Below are 27,089 nucleotides of genomic sequence, written 5' to 3' on the forward strand. Positions count from 1 at the left end.
CTTGTGGAATAAGGTTTACCTGGCATTGCTTTTCTTTCAAATGTTTCCGCACGATGAGCCTTGTTGTACACTACCTCAGAAGCAAAAATAAGCCAACAGCATTGCGGGCGTATGGCCGTCTCTACTCTTTTTTTTTTGTTTCCCTTGCGTCTTCCCGGTGTGCTCCGTCCATAATAAAGAGCTAGTGGAGGCTAATGAATTGTCGAATAAAGCGGTGTGCATATTGCTAGCAAACCAGTGGCGACCATGAGTAAAAAGCTAGTAGTGTAAAGCGGTCACTGCGCGCAAGTATTTCAGCTGACTGCGCGTGCAATCTGCTTTTTTTTTATTACTCTTCATTCGTGCATGCGTGATGCTATTGCCCGATTACTCGTGCGAATAAGGTTTTTTTTTTTTTCGTTCTTTGCTTGTGCGTGTCCGTTTTGCGCGTTTTTACACACGCACCAACGTGAATTCTCGAGCTCTGTGACCGGAACTAGCTATAGCCATGCTGATGCCGCTTGACAGATGATTTTTTGCATTCTGTTGTTGCCCCAGCATTAACACAACGCTTAAAGATGGATAAGCTCCATTACGCACCGCATTATAAATGTTAAGGAGACTTCAAGTGCCCTGTGTGGAACCGCGGCGCAAAAAACTACAGCGCGTAGCAGACGCCCCTCGCTTCCCGCGCGCTTCCCGAGCGCGGAAAGCCCACGGGTCCGGCGCAGCAGCGGCGCGGCGCGGGAGTTCACCGCAAAAGGCCCACGCGGGAGCCGGCGCTTTGGACACTCCCCCTTTTCTAGGTCACTCTAACTGTACTGCGGCCTTTTGAAAAGGGAAACGCCATGTCTGCTGCGCTGCTACTACCGATGAAATGACTTACCTTAACAGCAGACGCCCCAAAGCTGTCGAGCACGACACCATTTTGAAAAGGCCGCGCGACATCAGCAGTGATTTGCTGGTGGAGCAACACCGATCTATGGTGGCCAACTGCTTTTTTCAAGCTGTCCTACTATAGCAATATTAAAAACAACAGATGGTAGCATTCAGTGCTTTATTCGGGCCGCTGTGAGTTCGAAGTATCGATATTTCAGTGTTGTATACATAATTTAATGAATTCAAAACAAACAATATGAGCATTATAGAAGATTTTTCATGATTTAAATAATAATATGGGGCTTAACTTCCCAAAACCACGATATAATTATGACAGACGCCGTAGTTGAGGGCTCCGGAAATTTCGACCAGCTGGGGTTCTTTAATATGCACCTAAATCGAAGTACACAGGCCTCAAACATTTTCGCCTCCATCGAAAGTGCAGCCGCCACGGCCGGGATTCGATCCCGCGACCTCCGGGTCAGCAGTCGAGCGCCATAACCACTACACCACCGTGACGGGGCCATGATTTAAATCACCCATTGGCCTGGTCAGACCTATTTGCCCCATAGTTGGTCACACCAGCAGCTTTGTTTGCCAAGGGAAGACAAAGCAATTTTTGGCCGTTATTGATGCGAAATTGTCAACTCCCTGCTACACGCAATGTAGTTATACTTGGCTCTTGTGGTCAAATGAGCCTTGATTGCAGATCAGCAGAGTCTTTTTTATCGTTCAAGCAAGTTCGAATTGTGTTCAGACTAACCCATGGTCTAGACCAGTGTTTCCCAACCATGAATTTTCGGCAACCCTTGTGGACCGGTGGAATAGATGAGGGACCCCTTGCAGTGAGAGAAAGAAAGGGGGGGGGGGGGTCACAACACCGCATGCAGCGTGTAGTATGTGGCTTTTATTTAAACGGGTCTCCGCAGGCCTCCCTGGGTTCCTCGGAACCCCATTTGAGAACCACTGGCGTAGACTCTTACCAGAGAGAGGGAATCAGTGACATAAAAAAAAGGCAGTTCGTCCAGTCACCTGACTGTCACAGGAAGCACTTGACTGACATCCACACCCAGTGCCAAATGGAAATCTCGTGCAGCTTCTTGGCTCAAGGCTTTCCACAGTGACTGGTAGCAAAGTCTGAAGCATTGACTGCGGCGTCCAGTTTTGCTGTCCAAGTAATCATCAATGAGGTCCATGCTTCGAAGCAAGTCACCCACCTTGTTGAGAATAAATGTCAAGAAGTTGCCTTGGTCAAATCCTTCACCCAACCAGAAACTAAGATCATGAGTGAACGAAGCAGTTGGAAACAATGGCTTTGGACCAGGTTGTGGCAGGAGTAGGCGCCAGTCACTGAGGCTGCTGGATGCAAGTGACAGCAGCTCAATATGTAGGCTTATCTTGCAAGGAAAAACAGGATGAGCTGTTCTATCATCATCAAAGTTTAAAGATCTAAGACAATCAGACAGCAAATTACACGCACTGGTCTGCAGTGAACAGCTATTTTCTTCAAAAGTGGCACTGCAAGATGTCATGGGATTTAATGACGAGATGTTTTTGCCCACAGGTATTTCAGCTGTTGGCGAGTTCAGTGGCGTTTGGCACATCAATGTGGCTACAAGCAAGCCCCTGCAGTATCCGTGGCAACCTTCAGTGTCCACGCTGTCCTGAAGCAAAGAAAATGCATGAAATGTCAAATTGTGTCTACAAATGTCTTGAAGCAAGCACAAGACATCTCTCAGCCTGGCAGGATCGCTGATATCAATGTCCAGAATGTGGCTGAATGGTGGCTTAGTAGGTGAGCACGTATGTGATCTCTCCAGGCGGCACCTCCACACAGCATCTGTCGCAGAGACTTCCTCTTGGGCAGCCCAAGATGTAATCAAGTCACCAACGCCCAGTTCAAGCATTTTAGCCACATGGTGTACTGTTCTGCCTAGCGGGTTTTTGTCGGCAGCCATCAAGGACCTGCACAAGATGATAACAGTTTACACCACGAATTGGCTGTTCTAATGCACAACAGATCTTTCTGACAAGAGAACTTGTGTCTTAGCAACTTCTGAGGTTTGACTTCGGGCCTTCATCACTTCATTAAAGAAAAAAAATGCTAAATGAATAAAATAAGTCACAGCAAAGAACACGTGGCACTGGAGCCTGTTCTGCAGCAGCAAGGCAGCCTACGTGTACATGTGCAGGACTAATATCCAGAGACCAAACCAACTGTGGCGGTGAGCAGGCTACCACAAGTACACCATCTCCTACAACAGCTACAGTGGGAGAAGCCTCGAGCTTAAAGGGGTCATGAACCACTTTTCCAAGTAATGACCTAATGACCTTAGTATTGGAGTTTACTGCCTCCCGAATCGATTGCCGCAAAAATTTCTCGAATCCGTCAAGAATCAGCGGAGTTACGGGGTTTGGCGCACGCTCTCAGCGCTCTCTTTTCTCGTGCCGACGAGCGCACTGGAAGCTAGACAGGGAGGGATGGCACGGGGGTAAGAAGTTACGTCAGCGCGCGTCATGAAACGCGATCGCTCTCCCGCTGTGATTCGCATGCGCGAGTGCGGCTACCGTGTAAAGTTAGCAGACTGAGGAGTGCAGCGCGGGCAAGTGGCGGCACCCCGTGGCAAGAAGCGCGTCTCATCCGGCTTCTTCTGTGGTTATTAAGGAAAGGAAAAAGGCACCTAATTTCTGTCTGCCTATAGGCGACACGGCGCAGTGCCTTGTAGGGGTGGGGGTAAGGAGGGAATAAAAGAATAGTAGGAAAATAGAGAGAAAAGTGATAGGAGCACATCCATCCAACGAAGAGAAAAGAGGACATGAAAGATGGGGAAACGGTCACGGGAGTTCAGGGACGGGTCCGCGAAACACAGCTAGAGGCACGGTGCACAACATCGGCGAAGCGGCGAAGGCCCCGTCGATGAGCGGCGCACGGCATGGCGGGCGAGGAGTCCGTCACGGGGCGCCGATCAGCGAGAGGTACGAGGAGTAATCCAGGACATCGCGGCCGGCACGTCCGTCTTGCTTGAAATCCAGCGAGCGAATCCTCCGGCTATCGGCCTATAAGCATGCTATGCCTCCGCGATGTCAACGTGCAGGCGCCCCGCCCACCGACAAGAGTGAGAACCGGCCTCTGTTTGAAAAGAGGGCGCCTGAGGAAACGGCAACTTCGCGCTGCGCTTGTGGCCTTCACGCGGCGCGCACGACTGTAATATTTTGCAGAGCAGTTCATAGCCGTGTCAGCTTTCCGCAGGTTGTGTTTTTTTCAACAAGCCCAAGGGGTGCTTCATGGCCCCTTTAAGGCAATTTTCTCTGCACAAGGTGGTGGACCTTTTTCATGCCAGAAAGGCACCTCTAACGGTAGGCACTGAAAACACAGAGGACAGTCAGGTCTGCATGATGCAACTCGGTGGAAAAAACCATGCGTGTTCTTTCTATGTGAGTGTGTGACTAAGTTCGTGAACTCTCACGCTTCATGCATGTGCACGTAGTGCCCGTGAGTTGCTATTCGAAAGACAGACTGAGCAGAAGTTTAGTTCTGTTCAGAAGAGAGCCAGCCAATAAAAATGTGCACTCAACACGGCCAATTCACCATAGCACTCCAATAAAACTTGTACCTGGGCGAGTTGGTTCATACTTGAAGAAAAACTGGGATGCTCTAAATGATAAACAGGGACACAGTAAGACAAACATGGACGAGTGCAAACTTTCAACTGAGACTTATTTTTCGTCACTCTTCCATATACTATACACATAAACAGACATGCGCAAGCGAAAGGGGTCAAGTTGTCCCCAACTCACAGATTCCTTGCAACTGCAGGTAAAATCCATCTTTTGTTTCGTTTGAGAACGGATTTTACCTGCAGCGACAAGGAACTTGCACTGGATCTTGTGTTGCCCCAGTCTTGTGCAACGTACATATTCCTAGCGGATGTTCGTTGATCATTGTTTGTTAGTATCCTTCACAAGAGCAATGTTCTTAAAGTTTTTAGGTATGTCAATGATTTTTCAATCCTTTCAAAGAATCCCCATTGTATAACTTTAGACAAGTCTGTTCATACTATTCTTGACGCTTTTCGACAGTGTGGGAGGGACTTGGCTTTCACCCTTGAATTATCTGCTGACAACTCACTGGAGTTTTGAGATCAACGTCTCGTTTTAGCTGATCATCTAGTTAATGTTATAGTCCCTGAGCACAGAAGGCACTGTTGCCATATGATTCTGCGATCTGCTTTCACGAAATCATGCCCACATGCAATGCAAGATAGTTTTAATGATCAGGTGCAGTGTTTATTTGCTGCCTGTTATCCCTGCACGGTAGTTATGGCAATCGCAGAGATTCTTCTGCATGAAGCAAAAGCAGTCCGTGTGAACCCTGGGCCGCATCGTAGGAGGCGCCCAGAAGCGTTGCCGCATATGCATCACATTTCCCACCACTTGAAAAAGATAGTGAGTAGGCACGATGTACCGAGTGCTTTGCCACCCTGTGTAAGCGGGCTGGGCTTTGTCCCAGAATCTCTTCTGGTAAGAAGGAACCCGGTGGTTCACTTCAGCATATGCAAGATGCGCGACTGGCGTCGTCTACGAAATTCCGCTATAATGTGGAATGCCGCAAACTGGACGCACAGTGAACGACCGCACCAGGGAACATGAGCTGTCAGTTGGAATAACAGGAATACGCATTGTCAAGCTTGCACGCACGCACCAATTTTCCTAAACATTCAAGGGACTATCTACCGTCCTTTATTGCTTGTCTGTTTTCTGCAGCAATAGAAAGCATTCTGTCTGAAGTGTCAAACCCTGCAGCAGTATCTTTGCAAAGCGAGTAGAAATTTTTAAAACGGAATCTTTCTATCTAGGTTCTGTCATCTTCAATTGGTGTGGGGATGCCCGTAACACTGGTTACTGCACGCGATGACAATGGTTGTGGCGGTGAAATTAAAAAGCTATAATCGCATACAGTTTTTGCAAGCTTAATTAGGTTTGTTTAATAATAAAACGATTACGGGGATGGTAGTTCACAGCTTGTAAACTGCTAAATGAAGTATTATTCCTGCATTTTTTCAAGCTTTGTATAGTTAGCCTGAAAAACCACCGCAATCGAGCGCAAAACTTGGTGTGTTCCAGCAACAATGGTACGCCGGCGTTGTGAAACGAACCGTAGTGGGTCCATTCATGCCAAACGTGCGACTGACACGAACGTGAAACGTGCTTTACAGAAGAGGAGGTCCTTTCTGTTTTTCAGTTGTGTTTGGATGTTCTGTGTTGCATATGCGACACGACAGCTGACACGGACACCTTGGTGAAGCGGAACCTGAAGGCAAAATCTTCGTCAATGTAGAACCCATGGGGTTTGCCGAAGTGATTTTAGTGCAGTCTTGGGCAGTAACTAATTACTAGTAATGCGTTACCAGTAACTAGTTACTTCTTTCAGTAACTTGCAACTATAACTAGTTACTTTTAAGTTAGAGGAACTTGCAACTGTAACACAGTTATTTTTTACACAGTAACTGTAATGGGAAATAGCGTTAGAGTTCCTTTCCCATTTTCTCTCCGCCTTTCACCTTTCCATAACACCGCTCCCCTTGCAGTTTGGGAGGAGAGGTCGCTAAGACTAAGTTCATGTCCGTTTTTTTTTTTTTAACATATATATCCTAGCTATGTAAATGCGCTGAATGAAGCACAGACGAGAAACGTAACAGGGGACAGGACAAGTGGTGCGCAAACTTTCAACTGTTTATTTTCGCAAAAGCACGTCAAAGATATACACAAAAAACACTGAAGATAACAAGGACTATATTGCAACGTGTTGTTCATCGAATGAGGTCATATTGGTGCTATCATGCTCCGCATGTGTATTCCTAACTATATGACCTCATTCGATGAACAACACGTTGCAATATAGTCCTTGTTATCTTCAGTGTTTTTTGTGTATATCTTTGACGTGCTTTTGCGAAAATAAACAGTTGAAAGTTTGCGCACCACTTGTCCTGTCCCCTGTTACGTTTCTCGTCTGTGCTTCATTCAGCGCATTTACATAGCTATGCCATACCAACTAGCCCAAATTGAAGCTTTGCTGAACATATATATCCTTTTGGTCACTTGAGCTGCTAGCTCTTCTCTTGGTGTACCGGTGAATCATTAGGACTCCAAGTTTAAAGACTCCTTCGTCCGAGGCTCCTAGCTAATCGTGTTTGACAGGTGGCTAGAAAGCAGCAGAACGCAAAACGGCTGAGAGCCAGAAATACCGTGAACTAGCGAAGCATTTGAAACCTCTTTGGAACTGTGTAAAAGGTTAACTCCAACTCGCAGTTTTCTCTCGCCCGCCAAATTCATTCGTGAGCCAGCGTCATCGCATTGTTTAGGTCAAAGCTATGTCCAGTTGTCCAGCAGTGTTCAAAAAGCTCTGTCTTAGAATGCGTTGCATGAGTTGCATTAGCAATATGCCGCTTGTCGATCCTTTCCCTCCCGTTTCGCCGATGTTGAGTCGCGTCGCAATCCCCGCATCGTGCTTGTAGATTTTCACGAACACATGTTCCAAGGAGAGCTTTGCGCCCAGATGACACAGAGCCCCCCGAACAGGGTCTGATACAACTTGAACACAGGAAACAGACACAATGGACGTTGTCTTCACTCTTGACGCACTCCCCGTTCCCCTTCGCATGCGCTTCTGGGTATCGCTAATAAACGTCCTAGGATAATGCTGTCGTTCCAGTGCATCAAGTACGCTTTCCACTTCTACACTCTAAGAAAAATTCGAGTATTTGGGGAGTATTTCTGCCACGCAAGAATAATCGTCATCTGGCTTGCTCGCGTTTCCTTTCTTGAAAACCCGGCTCTCGTCACTTTCCGATCGATAATGCTATGCCACGCTGATAACGCGCGCGCCGTTCGTGACCGGGAAGTGCCGCGACCGCGGCGATAACGTGAGGAAAGTACGCGAGATGGATGACGATTATACACTCTAAGAAAAGATCGAGTAAAAAGGGCGTCTTTTTGTCCCACAACAATAATCGTCATCTGGCTTGCTTGCGTTTCCTTTCTTGAAAACGCGGCGCTGGCCACTTTCCTACCAAGAATGCTATGTCACGCTGATAGCGCGCATGTCGTTCGTGACCAGAAAGTGCCGGGCGCGCGGCGATAGTGCAAGGAAAGGAAGGCAAAATAAATGACGATTATTGCTGTGGGACAAAAAGACGCCCTTTTTACTCGATCTTTTCTTAGAGTGTAGTTGCGTGGCAGAAATACTCCTCAAATACTCGATTTTTCCTTAGAGTGTAGTGTCCAAGGACGTTTATTAGTATTATTTGCAAATAAAGTCCATTTTCACTAACGGTGCATGAACAAATAAATTGATGCAACAAAATGAGGCGTACACAAAGAAGGCTGGTGTTGGGCCATCTTTAGCACGCGCTTGCGGCAGCTTTAGGACGTGCTTGCGGCAAATACACATATTTTTGCTCCAAGAAATACGTGCAACTTTGCCCATTATACTTTGCATCTAAAAATGAGCCGCGGTTGACACAACAAGCATGTGCAAATTTACATTCCTCTTTTAGCACACGTATCTCTATGAAGCATTCTCCGTTTTGAGGGAAGCAACGAAGCATGCTGAGAGCTCCATGCAGCCGCAACCTTTCTGATATTGCCACGTCGTCGTGACGTCGATGAAGACAGCAGTCAGCGTTTTCAAGATGAAACTGTTTATTTGGCCGAACTTGTGGCCGGGAAATGTGAACTCCAACTGCAGCAATGCACGCTGTACACTGATAGCAGCGAACAGAGCGTCGTCCGTCGATAAAACTGCTCATGGCTGGGACGCACCGTCTTTGATACATCACGCATCGAACTTTCCAGTCTTATCACTGGTTGTTGCGCAAGCTCTGGAATAATCTAGACTATTCGCGTCCTGCGCGCAATCTTTACAAAACGATCTACTACAATCGCGAAGCTTCTCGAACACTGCGGCGCGGTCAGCGTCGAGCGTTGATAACAATTGTTGGTCGAACCCGAATACATAAAAATAAAACAAGAAGCGGGCGTGGCAATATGATTGGAGGCAAATGCAAGAGAGCCGTATACGCACGTGCATGCCTCACTCGGAGTTGTAGGTAAATATGATTTGACATGAGCATAAGCTTTTCTACGGCACGTTCTGAATATTTACCTGTTGCTCCGCATTGCGCTCCACATTTTCAACGGTTGTCACACGGTGCACTTTTAATCATCACCACCGAGCCACATAGGGATGAAAGTTTTCAATGATTGACTCAGTTCTCTAGGTTCTACAAACGGGCCGATCGCGATCGAAAAATATGGTCCCAGTTGGGCTCGATTGCGATAGCAAATGCGCCGCGTGGCAGCCGGCCGTATTATTTTGTGCACTTGAATGAGCACGCTGCAAGGTGTGGCTCACTACGGTCTAAATGGCAATTTTATGTTTCAGTGAAAACACCGGCGTCCAGCATTTACAGCTTCATTGATAAGCAATATGACACTTTGCTGCTGCTGTTAGAAGGTGAATTGGTGTTTGAAGCCGGCCACATTTTCGCCTGCAGCGTAAAACAACATAGAGAACAAGTGGCACTGGCTATGGGCTCATTCTACAGACATAATCTATAAGCAAGAGACCTCATGGGCTGAAGTCGGGGGTCGGACAGAAACCGATGTTGCCGGGAAACCATGCGGACAATTATATATATTTAATATGGACACCGCAGAAGCGGGGGGGGGGGGCTGGAAGTCTTGTCGGCGAGACAGGTAACTTTGAGCAAAGACTCAAGCAGCACATGTATGATACAAGAAAGAAGGTTTCATTGAACAAGAAGTACACGTTGCTGGGCTAGTCGGTTCATGTCTAAGTACAAGCCACAAAGTATGGCTGTTTCTTGCGCGAGGAAATAACGAGGGAAGGGGTCCAGGGGAGCGCAAGAAACGCTCCCCTGGATTGCGCTCCCCTGGACCCCTTCCCTCGTTATTTCCTCGCGCAAGAAACAGCCATACTTTGTGGCTTGTACTTGTTTCATTGAACGCGGTGGCCGAGCACGCAGAAACAACTGGCCACGTACGAAGTAGACTGCGATAGGGCAAAAATAACGAAAGATAAAAGAACTGGAATGGCAGCGCCCTGTTGCATCCTATCTTCAGAGGTCTCTGGCAGTCCTACCCATCGATGATCCCTGTCGAATCAAGAGCCCTGTCATCGTCAGTGATTACCTCCGGACTGAGTGCCCAATACGAGTAAGCGCCTTCTCTGCTGATGTCAAGGACTTATTTTATTCCTTGCCTCATGACCTCGTGTGCGATGAAGTTAGCCATTGCATTGAGCGTTATGGGTGCACAAAATTGCAGAATGCATGTGGAATTCATGTTGACAGGTTTTTGGAACTAGTACTGCACTTTTACCTACAATCGACCTTTGTACTTCATAAGGACACCATTTACACCAAGCGTGAAGGAGTGTGCATTGGCTGGTGCTTAGCTCCGCGGTTCTTAGCGACCTTTTACTGGCACGGTATGACAGAAGTCTCATATGGCTAAGCTTCTCCAGACAGGCACAGTTAAGGTGTTCCGCTACGTTGACGATTTTTTGGTTGTTTACCAATTTGATCAAAATAACCCTCGACGAACCACTGGTGAGATTTTTGACGTATTTCGGCGTGAAATGAAGCAACTGGAATTAACTTCTGAGTTTCCGTCTGACGACAGGCTACGATTCCTGGATCTTGAGATGCATTTTTTGTCTGACCATGTCTGTTGGCGGTACGAGCCACGGTCAAAGAAAAGCCTTCTTCCTTTCACGTCCGCGCATTCCAAATTGGTCAAGCAAAGCATCGCTCATTCCTGCCTAAAGGCAGCCTTAACTCGCTCTTGTCACCACCAGGTCGATAGCAGTTTTACGCACCAAGTGCAAGTCTTCAACAAGCAGGCTTCCCTATACCCCTGCTAACTTCCATTGCCGAGGCTCCCCTAAAGTCGCTAAGGATGCCCAATAGCAGACAAAGCGACAGCCAACCTATCACGCCTCACTCTAGCACGGCTGTTATTCCCTACGTACATGAGGTATCGCACAGGCTAAAGAAAGTTGCAGGCAAAATAGGTGTAAGAGTTGTTTTCTGCGCACGCGGCAAGCTGGCCGGGCTGTGCCGCAGGGTTAACAGTGATGGACCTAAGAAACAAGCATGCACTAACAAACACGCTACGCGCTATGTTGAATGTGTTTCAGCTATTGTGTATAAAATACCATTCACTTGTGGGCGCTGTTACATCGGCCAAACAGGCCGATGCATAAATGATCGGCTGAGGGAGCACGCTTACTCTCTGAAAGGCTCCGTCCCCAGCCACCTGGCGGACCACTGTAAAAATTGTGGTTGTCAGCCGATTCTTGATAAGTGCGTGGTCATGGGGCGCTATAACAAGCAGCGCGAACGCGAGATTAGCGAAGCCTTTCACATTGAGCAGCACGATGTTTCCTGTGTTAGCGTACCCTCAATATCGCTTCATGGCTGTGAAATTAGATATCTGGGGTCCACTCATTTGACAGGTTCTTGATAATGTTTGCAGTTTGGCCTTTATCACATGTATGTGCACTTTGGCTTAGGTTTCGTGTTTCCGCGCAGATACCTGTGCCCTATATACTGGACTTGTTTTTGCAATAAACATTGGTTGTTAGTTGAGCGCCGTGTATGTGTCCTCTTCTCGTCCCGTGTCTAGCGCTGTTCTTATTCTTCGTTTACCATGCAGCACCAACCAGCCCAATCACGCACGGTGTTAAAGGGCAGGGGCAAAAGTGAAAGCTCACGCCTGGCGTCTTCGCGTACGTAGCGCACTGTGGCACGGAGCAGAAAAGTACCATGCTGCCGATAACTTTACCGCATTTTCCCGGATTGTGTAGCTTCTAGGGGTCCGCACACATAAAGTGAGAGCAAAACAACGCTGTTCAAAAAGAACATGTCGAGGAATCGCGTGTAAACAATGCATTCAACTGTCCGCTTCCCTTCGCCAGAACGAGGTGGGATCACGTGATCCAACCCTGCACGTCACGACGATTGCAGCGCCCGCGTCTCCAGTGGTGGGCCTCACGCCCAATATCTTTGAGAAGCAATGTTTACATAAGCGACACAACGATTTCTTTATTTGATAGTGAGTGGAAATTTTTGCGAGCCTTGTTATAATCTGTGAATTTTTGACAATGTGACCACCTTTGATTGTCTGATTATGCGTATACATTGAAGAGAGCTGAACAATAGATGTCAGTTGAAAGTTTGCGCTCGTCCGTGTTTGTCTTACTGTGTCCCTGTTTATCATTTAGCGCACACCAGTTTTCCTTGATAGCATTTCACTTTGCATCAGTGAAGTGCCAACACCACAATCATTGTACGTTAGAGTAAAGATACCTCTAATAGTATTCTCACGTGGTCGTGACGGTGAAGAAGGAAGCAGTCGGGCGTTAAAGACGAAGCTCATTACTGGGCAAACTTGTGCCCAGGAAATAAAAAGTGAAAGCATGGGCAATAAACTTTGTGCACTGATAGTGCAAAAATGTTCCAAAAGCCGGGTGAGTTCATGATTCTAAAATATTTAGTCTGACTTAACGCAACAAAAATATAACATTTCATAGACGTTTCACCACCTACGCGAGTGACATTCTCAGTGTACACTGCACCAACTGAGTGGAGGTCACCCAGTCCACTGTTAGTCACATATGTCCTTGTAATTGTCCGGTAGGGAGCCGCGGTCGTTATTGTAAGTAGATATGTCGTGACGGATGAGCCAGGATTCCAGGAGTTTTCTTTGCCCCTACCTTTGTTCCCGAGCCAGCGTCGTCGTACTGTTGAAGTCGAAAGTATGCCCTGTTGTTCAGCAGTGTTCAACGAGCTCTGTCTTGGAAAGCGTGGCATGGGTGGCGTTAGCGACGTCCCCTTTGTGTTCCTTGAGCCTCGTTGATCGTTTCCTGCCTGTTTCACCGATGTAAGTAGCGTCAATGTCTCCGCATTGTACTTTGTAGACGACCCCGCTTTGCGGTCTTTGGGCTTAGCGAACACGTGTCCCAAGGTGTAATGAGCCTTAAAAACGGTTGCCCAGTGGCCGCAAGGCTCTCCGAACAGAGTCGGACCTACCTTGAACGTAAGGAATAGGCACAATGGGCGTCGTCTTTTCTCGTAGCGCACTCCTCATTCTTTTTAGCATGCGCTTCTGGGTGTCGTTAATAAACGTCCTGGGATAATGCAGTCGTTCCATTGCACCAAACACGTTTTCCACTTCGTGCAGCCGCAACTGCTGATTTGAGCACCCCGCATCAGAACGTGACAACAAATTCCTCACGGCGGACCGTCTGTGTTCGCTCGGGTGATGAGATTCAAAGGACAAAAAATTTCCGGTGCCACATCGCTTCCGGTACACTGTCGTTTCCACCCTGCCATTATCGGCCGTACGTACAAGCACATCCAAAAAAGGCAAGACATTGTCTTTCTCTGTTTCACACATGAACTGAATGGCGCGGTGTACGCTGTTCAGCGCCTTGTGGAAGGCCTCCAGATTTGCCCTTTTCAGGATAACAAACGTGTCATCCACGTACCTACAGTACATTTTCACCCGAAAGGGCAGTGACCCAGCACACACGTTTTGACATGCTCCATCACTAGGTTTGCCATGGCCATGGAAACGGGGCTTCCCATAGGGCACCCTTCAATTTGATGATAAATTACGTTGGCAAAGCTGAAATAGGTTTGCTTCAAGCAAAACCGCAGCAAAATTATCTCCACCGACATGGACGTGCGAATTTCTAAATTCCAATCTTCTTTCAAACCGCATAGGTGGCAAAACGTCTAATGTAATTTTGTTATATTTTTGTTGCGTTAAGTCGAAGTAAATATATTAGAAGCACTGATAATGGCAATCATTTGATCATTGGCGGAATATGTCGTCTTTTACATCAGTCATCAAACCTTCCAGCATATCGCTGGTGCTGGCGAAAGCTCTCGAATAAGCTTGGCTAGTCGTGTCCTGCGCGTAATCTCAACAGAACAACCTGAAACAATCACGACGCTTCCCAAACATTGCTGTGTGGCCTGCACCGAACGGTGCTAACAGTTGTTTGTGGGTGAAACATCAAAATAAAGAAATAAGGGTGCGTGGCAGTGTAAAATTTACTGGCACAGATGTTGTAGCAGCTGCAAGTACTTCATTCTTCTTTCCACAAGCTACACTACTGTTCCAGATTATCGGTTGTTTCAGCATCAACAGCACATAGCCCATATTGGTGGGTGAACACAAAATAATGCCTCACCTGCAAAATATAACTCGTAATACTGTGTCATTCGACGATGTTTATCCCGTGTACATATCAGATTAGTACACGTTACAGAGAAAAAAAATATAGCTGATTACAATTACAATGAATTCAGTCAAAAATATTATTCACTACAGTTAACACTGCCTCACCAAAGTAACAGATAAAGTGCTCCATAGCAAGTCAGTTACCTTAGTGTAACTTTGCTTTCAATTTGAAGTGCTAAGCTCCGTTTGTTACTCACACTAGAAAAGTTGTTTATAATACGCACCTGTTTCTTGCCTTATGTTTTTTCCCCACCAAAGCTGTTAGCCATGCTCGGCGCAGATCACGTCGCAAATGTTCGGGAGGCTTCGCAATCGTCTGAAATCATTTTGTTAAGATTGCACGCAGGACGCGAATGGTCTAGTTTATTCGAGAGCTCTCGCAAGCGCCAGCGATAACGCTAGAACCTTCTATACCGCATGTATAAATGCAGATGCGCCTTACCGCAAATGAGCTTTTCGACGGCCGACGCTCTGTTCACCACTATCACTGTACAGAGTGTATTGCTGTAGTATGACTTTGCATTTCCCGGTTACAAGTTCGGCCAAATAGTATTATCTTGGACACGCCGACTGCTGCCTTCGTCGACGTCACGACCCCATGACAATATGACCTTGCCTCAAATGGAACAGCTCACAATTAGAAAAGTGCCACAGTTTGTACGATTCTAAAAAAATCTAGCAGTGCTGCATGTCATACCAGTGACCGTGCATCTGACAGCAAAGCCTATTACAATACATGCGCAGGTATCTAAGGTTGCGTAAACTTCAACCATATTGAAGCAAAGTTTTCAACTGCGCAAAGAAGACAGGACGAAAACGGGAACACATATGCATACACGAAGTGCAGAATCTGCGCATGTGTGTACATATGTGTTCCTGTTTTCGTCCTGTCTTCGCACAGTGTAAAAGTTTGCTGAATTCAACCACGTGCACGAGGTGCTTGTAAACAAGTGCAGTAGCAGTTATGCAGCACCTCATAGTGGTATCTAGTAAACCATGCAAGCTTGCTTGTGAAGTGTAAGAGGATGCGTGTATGCAAACTCTGTGCCAAGCCCACTGCAATATCTTAGCAGGTAAGCTCAAGGACGTGGGTTCAATTCCCGGCCACATTTCAATGGGGGTGACATGCAAGATTTAGGTGTACGTGAAAAGGGCACAGAAAGAGTTTTAACAATATTGTACAAACGACCTGAGCCAATAGAACAAGTCCTAAGGATCATTTGCACACCGATTTAAGCTCTTTGCAAACTGTGTAATTTATTACAAGGCTTTAAACCTGTGTATCGCTTCAGATGGCTCAGCCAAAGCAGTTTACAAATCTCTACTTCCACTATACAGAGCATGGAAGTGCAACGTAACGCCGGCCACCTAATCTCGTAGGATGTCCAATCTGCATCACGGACAATTTTTCAAGGGGTGGGACGTGGGTCCTAAAAACTATTTTTTTTTTACTTTTGGCTCAATCTCAACTAGACTTCACTATCTAAGGTAGTTTTTCATGCTGATTTCAAACCTGTAATTTATTTCTGGTCGGTTCCACGAAAGATGAAAAAAAGGTGTGTACTTGATGTTTCCGATTTTCCTGATAATTTTGTATGTTGTGCACATATGACTGCACAGCATGAAATCGCAGTTCGTTTTCAAATGAAAATTTTTTTTCAACACAGGAAAATTCGACAAGGGTCGCCGGTTGACGACGACCATTTTACGAATAGTGCATTTTCGTTAATTCGCAACCATGCTGGCAGCTACTGAAGCTATATATTACAAATATCTTTCTTTTTAGCGGAAGTAGAAGTAAAGAGGAAATAGCTCTCATTATTTCATGGAATTCTGAGCAAATTATGTATTTTTAAAAATCAGTCAAATTTGGGACGCTATGGCTACCTCTGTGAATATCTTAGCTTGTTCATATTTGCAGTATGAATATGCCTTTATGTGAATAATCAACCTCTGCATTTGTATTTCTCTAATAATTTTCAAAGTAGTAAATTTTCATGCTCGAGACACCAAAAAGACAAAAGTGCTCCTCGATTCAAAAATCTAAAATAAAAAAACCCCACTCTCAATTTTGTTCAAAGTCCCCCGAAATGTTCTCAAAGGACTGCAGAATATTATGAAAGAACATGTTGCATCATTTTTTATTAGAACAAAAGCAGAAAATGTCTAACATTGTGTCTCCAGAGCGTGGTGGCTACTGCATAAAGGATATCTCTAGTAACAAGGAAACACAGTAAACGTCTTTAATCTTCTCTGAACTTCGCTAAACAACAGTAGTGATCTATTGTCGGAAAGTGGGAACTGTTTTGTAAAGAAAAAGATCGTTCCAATTAAATGCATTTGCGACACCACTTATATTCCTCGTCGACGGGCAGCACGGACATTTTCATTCCTCTGGATAATTTTTTTGAGTTAATGCGCTTATATAAAAGCAACGAATCTAAACGCGAAATTTGTGTAGCTGAGTCGATCATGCATTGTAAGAATGTGAGAAATCGCAAATGGCGACAGTGGTGAACGGCGAGTACCGTAGTGCAACAACCTAAGCACAACCGCCACACGTGGTTTTCCAGGCTTTGTCACTCTGCACGAGAAAATGCTGGGGTGTGGATTGCGTTGGTTACACGATACATTTTTCACCACTCGTCGCTCTCCCGCCCGGTCTCTGGATCCGCACCGTACGGATCGTGTGGCGGATCGAGTGGCCCACGCTACACGCCTTCGTGTAAACGGAGTAGCAGGCGTTACGCGGACAGCTGCAAAGGGCGGCGCGGTAGACGCCCGCCTGAGCAGACGACAGCAATGAGCACGGCTGTGCCAGTCAGCCAAACACCATCTGAGATAGAAGTTAAGCATCCAAATAGGGCTTCACTTTGGTGCGATCACTGTCCTACGCTCTGAAGGTGGCTACGGGTAGGCCTTATAGCCATGACCGAGTTTTTGTACGGACTACCTCATGGTGCACAAAAAGAAAATTCTGCTGCAGCGGAATTTTTGTTGTGTAGAAGATATCGGATCGAGTCTCTCTTTTGCAGAGGTTCATGAAGCAGGATATGCGCTCAATTCAAGAGGGAGACCAGATCTGCCAGCACTACTTCAAGAGATACAAGGACATTAAAAGCAAAGCAGATGCAATGCAAACAAAACGTGTTTTGTACGTGGTCAGAACTGCTGCCACCAATCTTCACGTAATCGATTCTTTTTAAACTCTGCATTGATCGCATAAGGTTTGACAACGTACACATTTGGGCCAACAAAAACCACACCTCCTGGCGACCGCTCTCCAGAAATTCATTTCGATTCCTGGAGAGACCTTGCCTTTTATACTATCTCTCAATTCTGGCGCACCACATCATCATAAGAGACGCATGGAGTGAATGCGTTCTTTAGCACTCAAGATATGAATTATACTCAACTGAAATAGATGAAAGAAAAGGAGGCTACAACTGAAAGTGCCTACTGTGGACTGAGGGATGTCTAACACTGGCGTGAAGTCGCAAACCACGCAAATGCATTTATATGGAACGATCTTTTTCTTTACAAAACAGTTCCCATTTTCCGACAACAGATCATTACTGTTGTTTAGCGAAGCTCAGAGAAGAAAAAAGACGTGTTACTGTATTTTCTTGTTACTAGAGATGTCCTTTACGCAGTAGCCACCACGCTCTGGAAACACAATGTTTGACATTTTCTGCTTTTGTTCTCATAAAAATGATGCAACATGTTTTTTCATATTATCATTCTGCAGTCCTTTGAGAACATTTTGGGCGACTTTGAACAAAATTGAGATTGGGTTTTTTTTATTATAGATTTTTTAATCGAGGAGCACTTTTGTCTTTTTGGTGTTTCGAGCATGAAAATTTATTACTTCGAAAATTATTGGAGAAATACAAATGCAGAGGTTCATTATTCACATAAAGGCCTATTTATACTGGAAATATGAACAAGCTAAGCTGTTCACAGAAGTAGCCATAGCGTCCCAAATTTGACTGATTTTCAAAAACGCAGCGTTTTTCGTGAATTTTTAAAAATACATAATTTGCTCAGAATTCCATCAAATGATAAGAGCTATTTCCTCTTCACTTCTACTTCCGCTAAAAAGAAAGATATTTGTAATATATAGCTTCAGTAGCTGCAAGCATGGTTGCGAATTTACGAAAACGCACTCTTCGTAAAATGATCGTCGTCAACCGGCGACCCTTGTCGAATTTTCCTGTGTTGAACAAAATTTTTATTTGAAAACGAACTGCGATTTCGTGCTGTGCAGTCATATGTGCACAACATATAAAATTATCAGGAAAATCGGAAACATCAAGTATACACCTTTTTTTGATCTTTCGTGGAATCGACCTCCTTAAGAGCTTGAGCGGTTCAGGAAATATCAAGGTTTCAATTTTAATTAATTGCCTATCTTTTATGGGACTTCTTGGCAATTTCACCTTAGAAAAATGAAAAGGTAAATGTATAACCCCAATGCTGAAGACTTGCTGTAGGGGGTGATGCTATTTTTTTCCACTTGAAGGCATTTTATAGGCAAGAAAATGGACAAACACTTATGATGAATATCTTACTCTAATTTCCTCTCAGAATTATCTTTAATTGTAATTCTTAATGTGGTTCTAGAGAAATGAAGATAGCATGCGTTGCGTCAATCTCTCGTCGAGACCGTCGTCGACGTCCTCAGTAGGCCTCCGAGTTCATCGTCGGTTGCCTTCGTCCAGCCCGCTGCTTGCTCTTGTCGCGTGCGTCCCCAGTAGTCTTCTCCGTCCTCGGTCCGTCGAGGTTAGGCCTAACTGGGCCTTGGTCCCTTGCTTCAGGACTCCACAGATGACGGGCGTCTCGTTCACTGCACTGTGGTCTGCAGCCGTCCTGCCGAGAAGAGAAGGGCTGCTGGCGATCCCGGAACTGCTGTATTGAGGGGCGACGTGTCCGGGCAGCCTCGCTTGGAGCCTTCCAAGGTCGACGGCCACTCCCCGGGCCTTGCGTTCCGCCATCTCCAGAACCGAGTACCAGCCGCTTTCGCCGCGGGTGCGACGCTTGCTCCATCCTCGATCTTCTCCGTCCTGTGCCCCACAGCACAGTGCCACGATCATCCTTCGTCGTTCACCATCACGGCTCGGGTCGCATGCCACGAGCCCGGCCAATCCTCTGCGTCGACGTGGCTGGTGCGCGTGCCATCGGGTGACTTTGCTTCTCGCGCACCGTTGCCGCGCTTCCACGTTCGGCACGTGCCTCGTGCCCCTCCTTTACTCATCACATAGCATCACCCTCTGGATCATTTGAAGACGAATAAAATCACATAAACTTTGTCACTCTCACTCAAATATAACACAGGAAAAACCCCCGTAGGGCTGAGTGAAATGTGCAAAAACAACGAACTGAGAAAAACGCATTTGAAGTTTCCACCAACTGTAACTTTTGCTAAAGTGAAGCCACGGCAATATAAATGACACCGTTTTGTAACTGTATATTATACGATAATAGCCATGCTAAATGTATGATTGTACCCTCCCAAAATATTTGTCACAGCTTGTTCCAAAACTATGACATGGTCATTGACGCATCAGGAGAAGGATTTTTTTTTTACTTTTTGGCCGGTCCAGTGAGTTGCAAGTGAAAAGAATGCACAAAAATTGAACAATGATGTTGCCCTTGCATATACAACACACCTACACAATGTTCAGGTTGAAAGCACACAATATTTATTTTAGAAAAAATTGTCACCATTTGCATGAGGACAGTCCAGACCAGGGTTGTAAGCAGGGTCCCCTGCTGGCTTGTGACCCTGCGCCAGTCTCGTTTTGGTTGAGTTGCTGTTGAGCTGCTCTCTCTGCGATTTTCGCCGCCCGTTTTTGTCTTTTCCGAGGCTGCGACGAACCAGGTTGTAGCCCGCGCTGTAGCCCAGTTTCTCGGCAATTTCTATGCTGCCCTTCGTTATGCCTTGGTTGAAGCGGCTGATGGTTTTTGCAACAGCCCTCTCAAAGCTCCGCAAGGATGCATGCTGGGTTTTAGGGGCCTGCTGCCAAATCACAGAGTGCAGGCTTTCACTTGGGTTCTGAGTGATCCCATCACGGCACCTTTACAGGAGCGCTCTGTCACTCAGCCGCCTGAACATGGGCAGCTCCGGTGCCTCACTCACAAAAACAGGCAAGCTGTCCTTGTGTGGTGGAGGCTTCTCTTTCTTCGCCACAGTTCTCTGGTACTTGCACCACGAGTCTGGGCCTTCAGGGCAGAGGTCATGCTTCGGTGCTTTATCAGTAGATGACATGTGCTTCAGAGTTGGAAGCACAGCTCTCTGCGTGCCTGGAACGTCGTTCCTGTGGCTTCTCAAAGCGTAACCGTAGTAAGAGGCGATCTTGATTTTTTGTTGTGTGAGCCTTCCCTTGCCACCTAGCGAGCCACCTTGAGCTTTTTTTTTTTCCTACAAGTGTACGTAAGGCAGCTCCCATACGTTTATGCACATGATTAATGCAGTCCTTTTTTGGCTACCTTGACGTAACCGTAGACCTCATTTTCTGTAAGTGCATGAAATGTTCTGCTGTCACCATCCGACAGCATGGTCGTGTATCGAAGCTTATGCTTCTCAAGTGATCGCCCAAACAAGTCTAGCGCTGCCTCCACTTCCATCTGGCCAGCATTGCAGTCGACATTCTTCTGGCACAGAGGGGCGTGCTGGATGAGCCAGGCAGAACGTCCTGCCTTCCTTGGGTCCGTGGTGCAAGCCAGGCAAAATTTCGACAGTACGATATGGTCTATAACGAGACGACTGTACATTTTAATAAGGCAGCGCATACATGTGACCTATGTCTGCGCGTGAGCCAAGCGCCGTCATATATAACGTCGACGTTGCCGGGCGCGTTGCCAAACTCCGCATAGAGCTCTTTGACGCAAGCAACGCTCGCTACTTCACGGGTGGCCACGTCCAAGATGGCTACGCGGGCTCGTCAGCGCGCCTCCAGGACGGCGTTCGCGGCCAAGAGGGTCAGCCTGCTTCCAAGCCTCAAGTTGGCCCTTGTTTTCGCTGCGGCAAGTTAGGGCATTTGGCGACTTACAGAAATTGTCCGGCCAAAAACAAAACTTGCCAATTTTGTCACATCAAGGGGCATTTCGCGGCAGTCTGCCGTAAACGACAAGCGTCACTGCAGGAAGTTACCCCCGTCCGAGACGCTGACTCCGGCACTGCCACAGTACTATCCGTCCAAGCTGCGCCGACTGGCCCAAGGGACTTCGCATCCCTGTCGTCGTCGGAGGTCACATGTCAATGTTGGTGGACACCGGAGCCACTGCATCACTAATGACCAAGAAGGACTTCAACGTGCTTTTCGCATCGAAGCACCAACTGCTCCAAACGTCCATCCAACTGCAGAATTTTTCGAAGCAACGCATACCGGTCCTGGGCCATTTCCGCACAGACTTGCAGCACCATGGCAAGCGGGCCTTTGTCACCTTCTATGTGACAGCACACAGCACTTCACTGCTGGAGCTCGACGTCATCCAGCAGTTGGGACTCCTCATTGACGGCGCAACGCTAACGTGTCGTCTGGCTTCACCCGTTTCCTCGCAGCTTCCTGCAGGTGTGCCTCCGGGTTTCGAGCACCTGTTCGACGGGGAGCTGGGACTTGGTCAAGGACTACGTCCACCGTGTCAAGAGGCGGCCGGACATCGTACCAGTGTCCGCCAAGCTGCGTCGCCTGCCTCTGGCGCTCCGGCAACAAGTCGCCAGCGAGCTGCGTCGACTAGATCGGGTGTCGGCATCCAGAGTGTCGGCAATCGAGCGGGTGTCGGCATCCAAACGGGTGTCGCCACTCGTGGTCGTCCGTAAGAAAGACGGGGACATCCGCCTCTGCGTCAATGTGAGAGAACCGAACAAGGCCATCGTCATCGACAGGTTCCCACTGCCCTATGTGGATGAACTGCTTCAAATGTTAAATGAGCTGTTGCCTCAGCAATCCGTTCCTAGTGCCCCGGCTGTCCAGTGCGACGGCGCACCTGCTGAAGTGCACCCTCCGATGCCTGCGACCCAGGATCAACCATCAGGACTTCAGGAGGAAAGTCCAGGGTGTTCCTCCTCACCTACAGCAAATGCACCAAATTCCAACACGGGGGAGGGAAGTCTCGCCGGAGCTTGGTCTACGCGTCGTCACTTTACGCACCCTCCCGTCGTTCGGCCTCTCAATCGGCCCGACACGGGTTACGCCGCGCCCCTGCCCTACACAACAACAGGTACGCACAGATGAAGACGTTGAGGCGATCTTGTACAATTCCTATTTCTGGCTCCATGATTGACGAGAATGCAAAGATTTTGCTTTTACGCTGGACAGCCCCGACTTTCAGGGTGGCTCTGGTTAGAGAACACTGAATTAAACGAGTGCGGCAGTAAAGTTCGCAGTTGAAAAGCGTCATGGAACGTCAAGAAACAAACGATTCAGAACTGCCTTCAGAGTTGGGTCTCAGTATTTCCGGTGGTGCCGATTCCCCACTGAATCCCTTGACGATCTTGGATAATTTGGTGGGTCTTGCTTTCCAGGCGCTGCTTTTTACTGGACAACAAACACCGACTTCACTTCCAATCACGAAAGTGTTCAGACTACCAGAGTTCGCCAGTGACAGCAACGAGGACCCAACGCATTCCGACATGTCTGCATTTTCCAATGCACTTGATGGAATGAGCTTTCTTTGCGGCAACTGCATGTGATTAGAACTCCGCTACTCTCAGCCACTGGACAGAGTTTGAAAGTGCATGCTTAACAATGCACTGAAAATGAAGAAACAAAATAGGGTCAAAGACAATTTTCCATGCTCATATGCCCGCAGTACATCTTTTGAGAAAGTAAAGAACAGTTTTTACGAGACGCATTGTTTACATTGATAAATTTTTAAAAGTTCTAGATAGATTTATATGATATATCAAATTAAGAAAGAGAAATTGACAACCACCTGTTTCTAGTGCATGAAGCCCTACGAATTTCTCAGAAAGAAGGCTTTTTAGTTGCCAGAAAATTCGTCCTGGTCCGGGGATCAAACTCGGGACCAATGCCTCTTCGGGGTGGTCGTCTACCAATTCAGGAAGTGCCACCTTGCAGAATTCCGCAGAATTCCGCAGAAATGATCTGCAATAACATGTGTCCGCGTGCTCTCATGCTGCCAACTGCTAGCTTCCTGCTTAGCTCAATTGGTAAGATGACTGCCCAGGAAAGGTCCCGAGACCAGGACAAACTGAAAAGCTTTCTTTCCAAGAAATCCGCATGGCTTCGTGCGCCGAAATCAGGTGGTTGTCAATTTCCCTTTCTTAACCCTTCCGCTGCCTTCTGTAGAACTGATGTGCGATAGATAACATTAATTCCAGTTATTTTTTTCCAGTTTGATATATGTGGGTTTCACTGTAGATGTAAACGCTGAGACATGCTGTGCTTTCACGAATTATGTCAACATTGTCAGTTGATGTTAAAGTACCATACAATTTATGTGGAAAGTTAACTATACTGTTGAAGAAAGTTTCTATGTCTAGATTTCTTGCACACACAGCACTTTTGCATTCTAATTGTGCACAAGTTCTTGAACATCGTTGAAGTTTCTGGGAAGACCTCTCGTGCTCTGTCGTATAATTTGTGTACGCATAGTAAAGGTCAATTGCCGCTGCGTATGCAAAAAAGGAAGGAAGAAGGGCCTGTGGACTTTGTCCTTTCTGGAGCAGCCGAGGGAGGATAAGCAATGCCAGAGGCAAAAATGCTGCATACCTGATGCGAGTGGCCACAAGGTTCTGCTCTGCACAGGTGGCAGACGGGGCAGCACTGGGCAGCACTGGGATCGCACTGCCCACCAGGCAGAACACATGCGTCAGGGCACCCTCAGTGTGGAAGCCTTTGGCACCACCCCTGCATACAGTTTCTACCCGATTAAAACAAAAGGGCTTCGGGTTAACTCGCAGAGAGCAACGAAGGGGAAAAAAAGCTAGTCTCACTGTTGTACGGTGATGTTTTACTAGAGACCAGATTTTAGGCAAATGCCTGTTTTGCTCCTTGCGTTCCTATCGCCCCAATTTGATATAGGAGCACCAATTAGAGGTTAAGAATGGCATTTATAGTGTTTTTATAGTGCCTATAAACACCTATTTTTGGCATTCGGGCCTAAATTTGTATAAGTGCCTATAAATGCCTATTTTCAAAATAGATGCTTATGAACACTATTTAACCTCAATTTTCGCTTTCGAGTGCAGTTTGAGACCGTTATTCATGTTACCGGGCAAAAATGATTGTTCAAAACTCTATGGGGTTTAACCTAGTCATCTAGTTCAACCTAAGGCTCCGCCTTTTTTGAAAGGTAGCAACAACTAGGCGCGCGCCTTGCCGAAGGCTACAAGAAGCAGACAATGCGCCGCTTGCTCCCGTGCATCTTGCAGACACCTGAAACCAAATTGAGTACACGCTTGAATCGCTTAATCATTAGCATCTGGGACCTACGATGCTCATCAAATATAAACCTGCAAGGACAATAACTTGAACGAGGCAGGAGAACATTAAACGTTGAAAAAAAAAACATGCATTTCCGAGGCAGCTTCTGAGCAGTTTCCCACAGCACCTGTCATGCAGCGCATTTATTTTTCGTTCTTTGCACATTTTGATATTCAGCTTAACTTGAAGCAGAGGTGAAATTTTGATGAGCTGATAGCGATTATTATCTAGTTCTAAAAAAATAGGCATGTTGTGAGCTTACTCTTACTTTCGGCAACCTCAATGGGTACCCAACGCTATTGTTGTACGCAGTGCCAAATATGCGCTATTATTGATTTCATTGCGCTTGTAAGCGTTTGGAAGTATTCCTATGGTTAGAGGGTATTGTCCCCAAAGCTTATTGTGTTTTTCAAGTATTCTAATAGGTTTGCTTAGAAGAAAGAGTTGCACTGCATGTGTGGAATATCAGCAACTAGAGTACATTTCGAGATCTAGAAAATATAGCACGCCCACTAGTGTCTCAACCATTTTAATGTTTACCTGTTTTTAAAGAAATGCATTTATTCAAAGCCGCCCCCCTTTTACTACCCCCACCGCCTCTATGCCCAGCCAATATAAAGGTTTGTTGCAATGTTGCCCAATGCGATTTCAAATAAATTTGGGGTATCTATACACCTACAGGCCCTAACATCAGACTATGACCAGAAAAGCTGAGTTATGTGTCTTTTTGTAGAGATGCAAGAGAATAAAAAAGCACAAAAATGGGTTTTATTGCAGTAATTCATAGCAAACTTTTTTATTTGGAACATTTGTTGTGAGCACTGATCCTCCTTCACTGGCTTAGAGGATGGCTTCCGTTCCTTTTGCTTTGGCCAATAAGCAAAGATGCTCGGTGCGGTATATGGTTTCAGTTTTTTTCGACCGGGTGTCTAGCAGTATTATTTACTGGGACTCGTCCAAAGCATTGAAGATATCACGCGGAATGTTTCAACGAAGGAGCCTTGATCGACCTCGCGCAAAGCAGTGGGGCGAAACACAGAAAAGTGTGGCAAAAAAGTAGTCCAATATGGTCCTTTCCTTGTGGGCTTTTTAGCCTTAAAGCCACCCCGCAAACAAATGCGTCTATATTGGGGTCCCGAGCTATTTATTGCGAGAAATATGGGGCGTGATTCTACAATCATTACTACGCACAAATCTACAGCATAAAGAATACCAAAACAGTAACAGCATTGCTGAGATAATGCTCATGAATATGCACGAACAAAAGCACCCTGTCCAGGCAAAAGGTGGCTTGAAGTTATAAGCATTGCAAAATCACTCAATGTAGCCGGGTGTTTTATGTCAGCACACAAGTTCCTTGCGCCTGATTTTGTGGAGTCATACCTTCCTTCAGCAGATATTGTTGTCACCGTGAGGAACGAAAAAAAAAACCTTTTTTTCCGTCCTTCGCGCACTGAGGCTGCCGAAGCCCGGCATACTAGCACGTCATGCTCCAAGCATTATATTCAAGCACACAATTCCTGCCTCTACTCAAGCATACATAGGCCCTTCCAGTTTGCAACAACAATGCGAGGGGCGCGTGAAGTACTTACTAAAATGGTCCAACTCCACGCTTCAAAACACAGACATCCGTACCTAACACCGGCACAGCGCTGTCACCGCTGGACCCTTAGGGCAGGGCGCGAAGGACAAACGGTCACGAGTCCCAAAACGGCCTATTGCAGGGCACGGCGGCTGGATCAAAACCTTTCGCTACTTTTGAAAGATAGAGGAGCTTCAGTTCAACTTCCGGAAAGCAACCGCTAGCAGCGGTGAAATGAGACTCACCGACCACCATACGTCAACGCGCTGACATGGCGCGAGCACTTGGCGAATGCGAAACCGTGGAGAGCCGTGAAGAGAATGGTAAGTCAACATCAAAAGAAAGAAAAATGTGACGTGCATGCGGCTTTTGTTTCGTTTGTAATATACTTCTTAAGGTGCTCACCAACACGGGAGAAATTGACCCCACATGGTTAGAACCAGGCAATACGAGGCATCTCTCCCTTCTAGTATTTTAGTGGTCTGGCTATCTGCTCCTGTGCTGCCCTTCTCAGCCATGCCGAAAAGAAAAGCAAGAGACCCAGGAGTGTGTTTACTTGATAGTGTACACTTGAGACCATTTTCTACGTACCGCGCAGGACAAATGACAATTGCACGGTTATTTTCAACTGTTGGCGCCTTTGTGGCATCGTAAGCAATAACATTTTTTTTTAAATGCGAAGCATTTCTTAGCGAACCTCAGGCACTTTGGGCGTTTCTATCTACGTATCTATCTATCTATCTCTCTATCTATCTAGCCGCCTACGTCTGGGCGCTCTCCTGGTCGTCTCCATGACTTGTAATATACCAAAATTGGCACAGCAGGGGATCAGTGTATGACGAACACCATTCACTGGTCATGAC

General features: G+C 46.6%; 1 protein-coding gene across 5 annotated transcripts in view; it reads right to left on the bottom strand.

Annotated features, from left to right (window-relative positions):
- Positions 1 to 1,041: 1,041 nt before the first annotated feature.
- The window catches only part of LOC119402433 (ferredoxin-fold anticodon-binding domain-containing protein 1), a 157,349-nt gene continuing 131,301 nt past the window's right edge, over positions 1,042 to 27,089 (bottom strand). For 2 of the 5 annotated variants that reach the window (XM_037669583.2, XM_037669580.2), the window contains exons 4-5: positions 23,931 to 24,068; positions 1,042 to 2,823 (exon numbers count right to left, since the gene is read on the bottom strand). In XM_037669583.2, coding sequence (XP_037525511.1) covers positions 1,887 to 2,823; positions 23,931 to 24,068 — 1,075 coding nt within the window. In that variant the 3' untranslated portion in view covers positions 1,042 to 1,886. Of the gene's footprint in view, positions 2,824 to 23,930; positions 24,082 to 27,089 lie in introns of all 5 variants that reach the window. The other 3 variants (XM_049418639.1, XM_037669582.2, XM_037669581.2) reach the window with 3 other exon arrangements.

The sequence above is a fragment of the Rhipicephalus sanguineus genome, chromosome 8, assembly GCF_013339695.2.
Source record: "Rhipicephalus sanguineus isolate Rsan-2018 chromosome 8, BIME_Rsan_1.4, whole genome shotgun sequence".
Classification (NCBI taxonomy): Eukaryota; Metazoa; Arthropoda; class Arachnida; order Ixodida; family Ixodidae; genus Rhipicephalus; species Rhipicephalus sanguineus.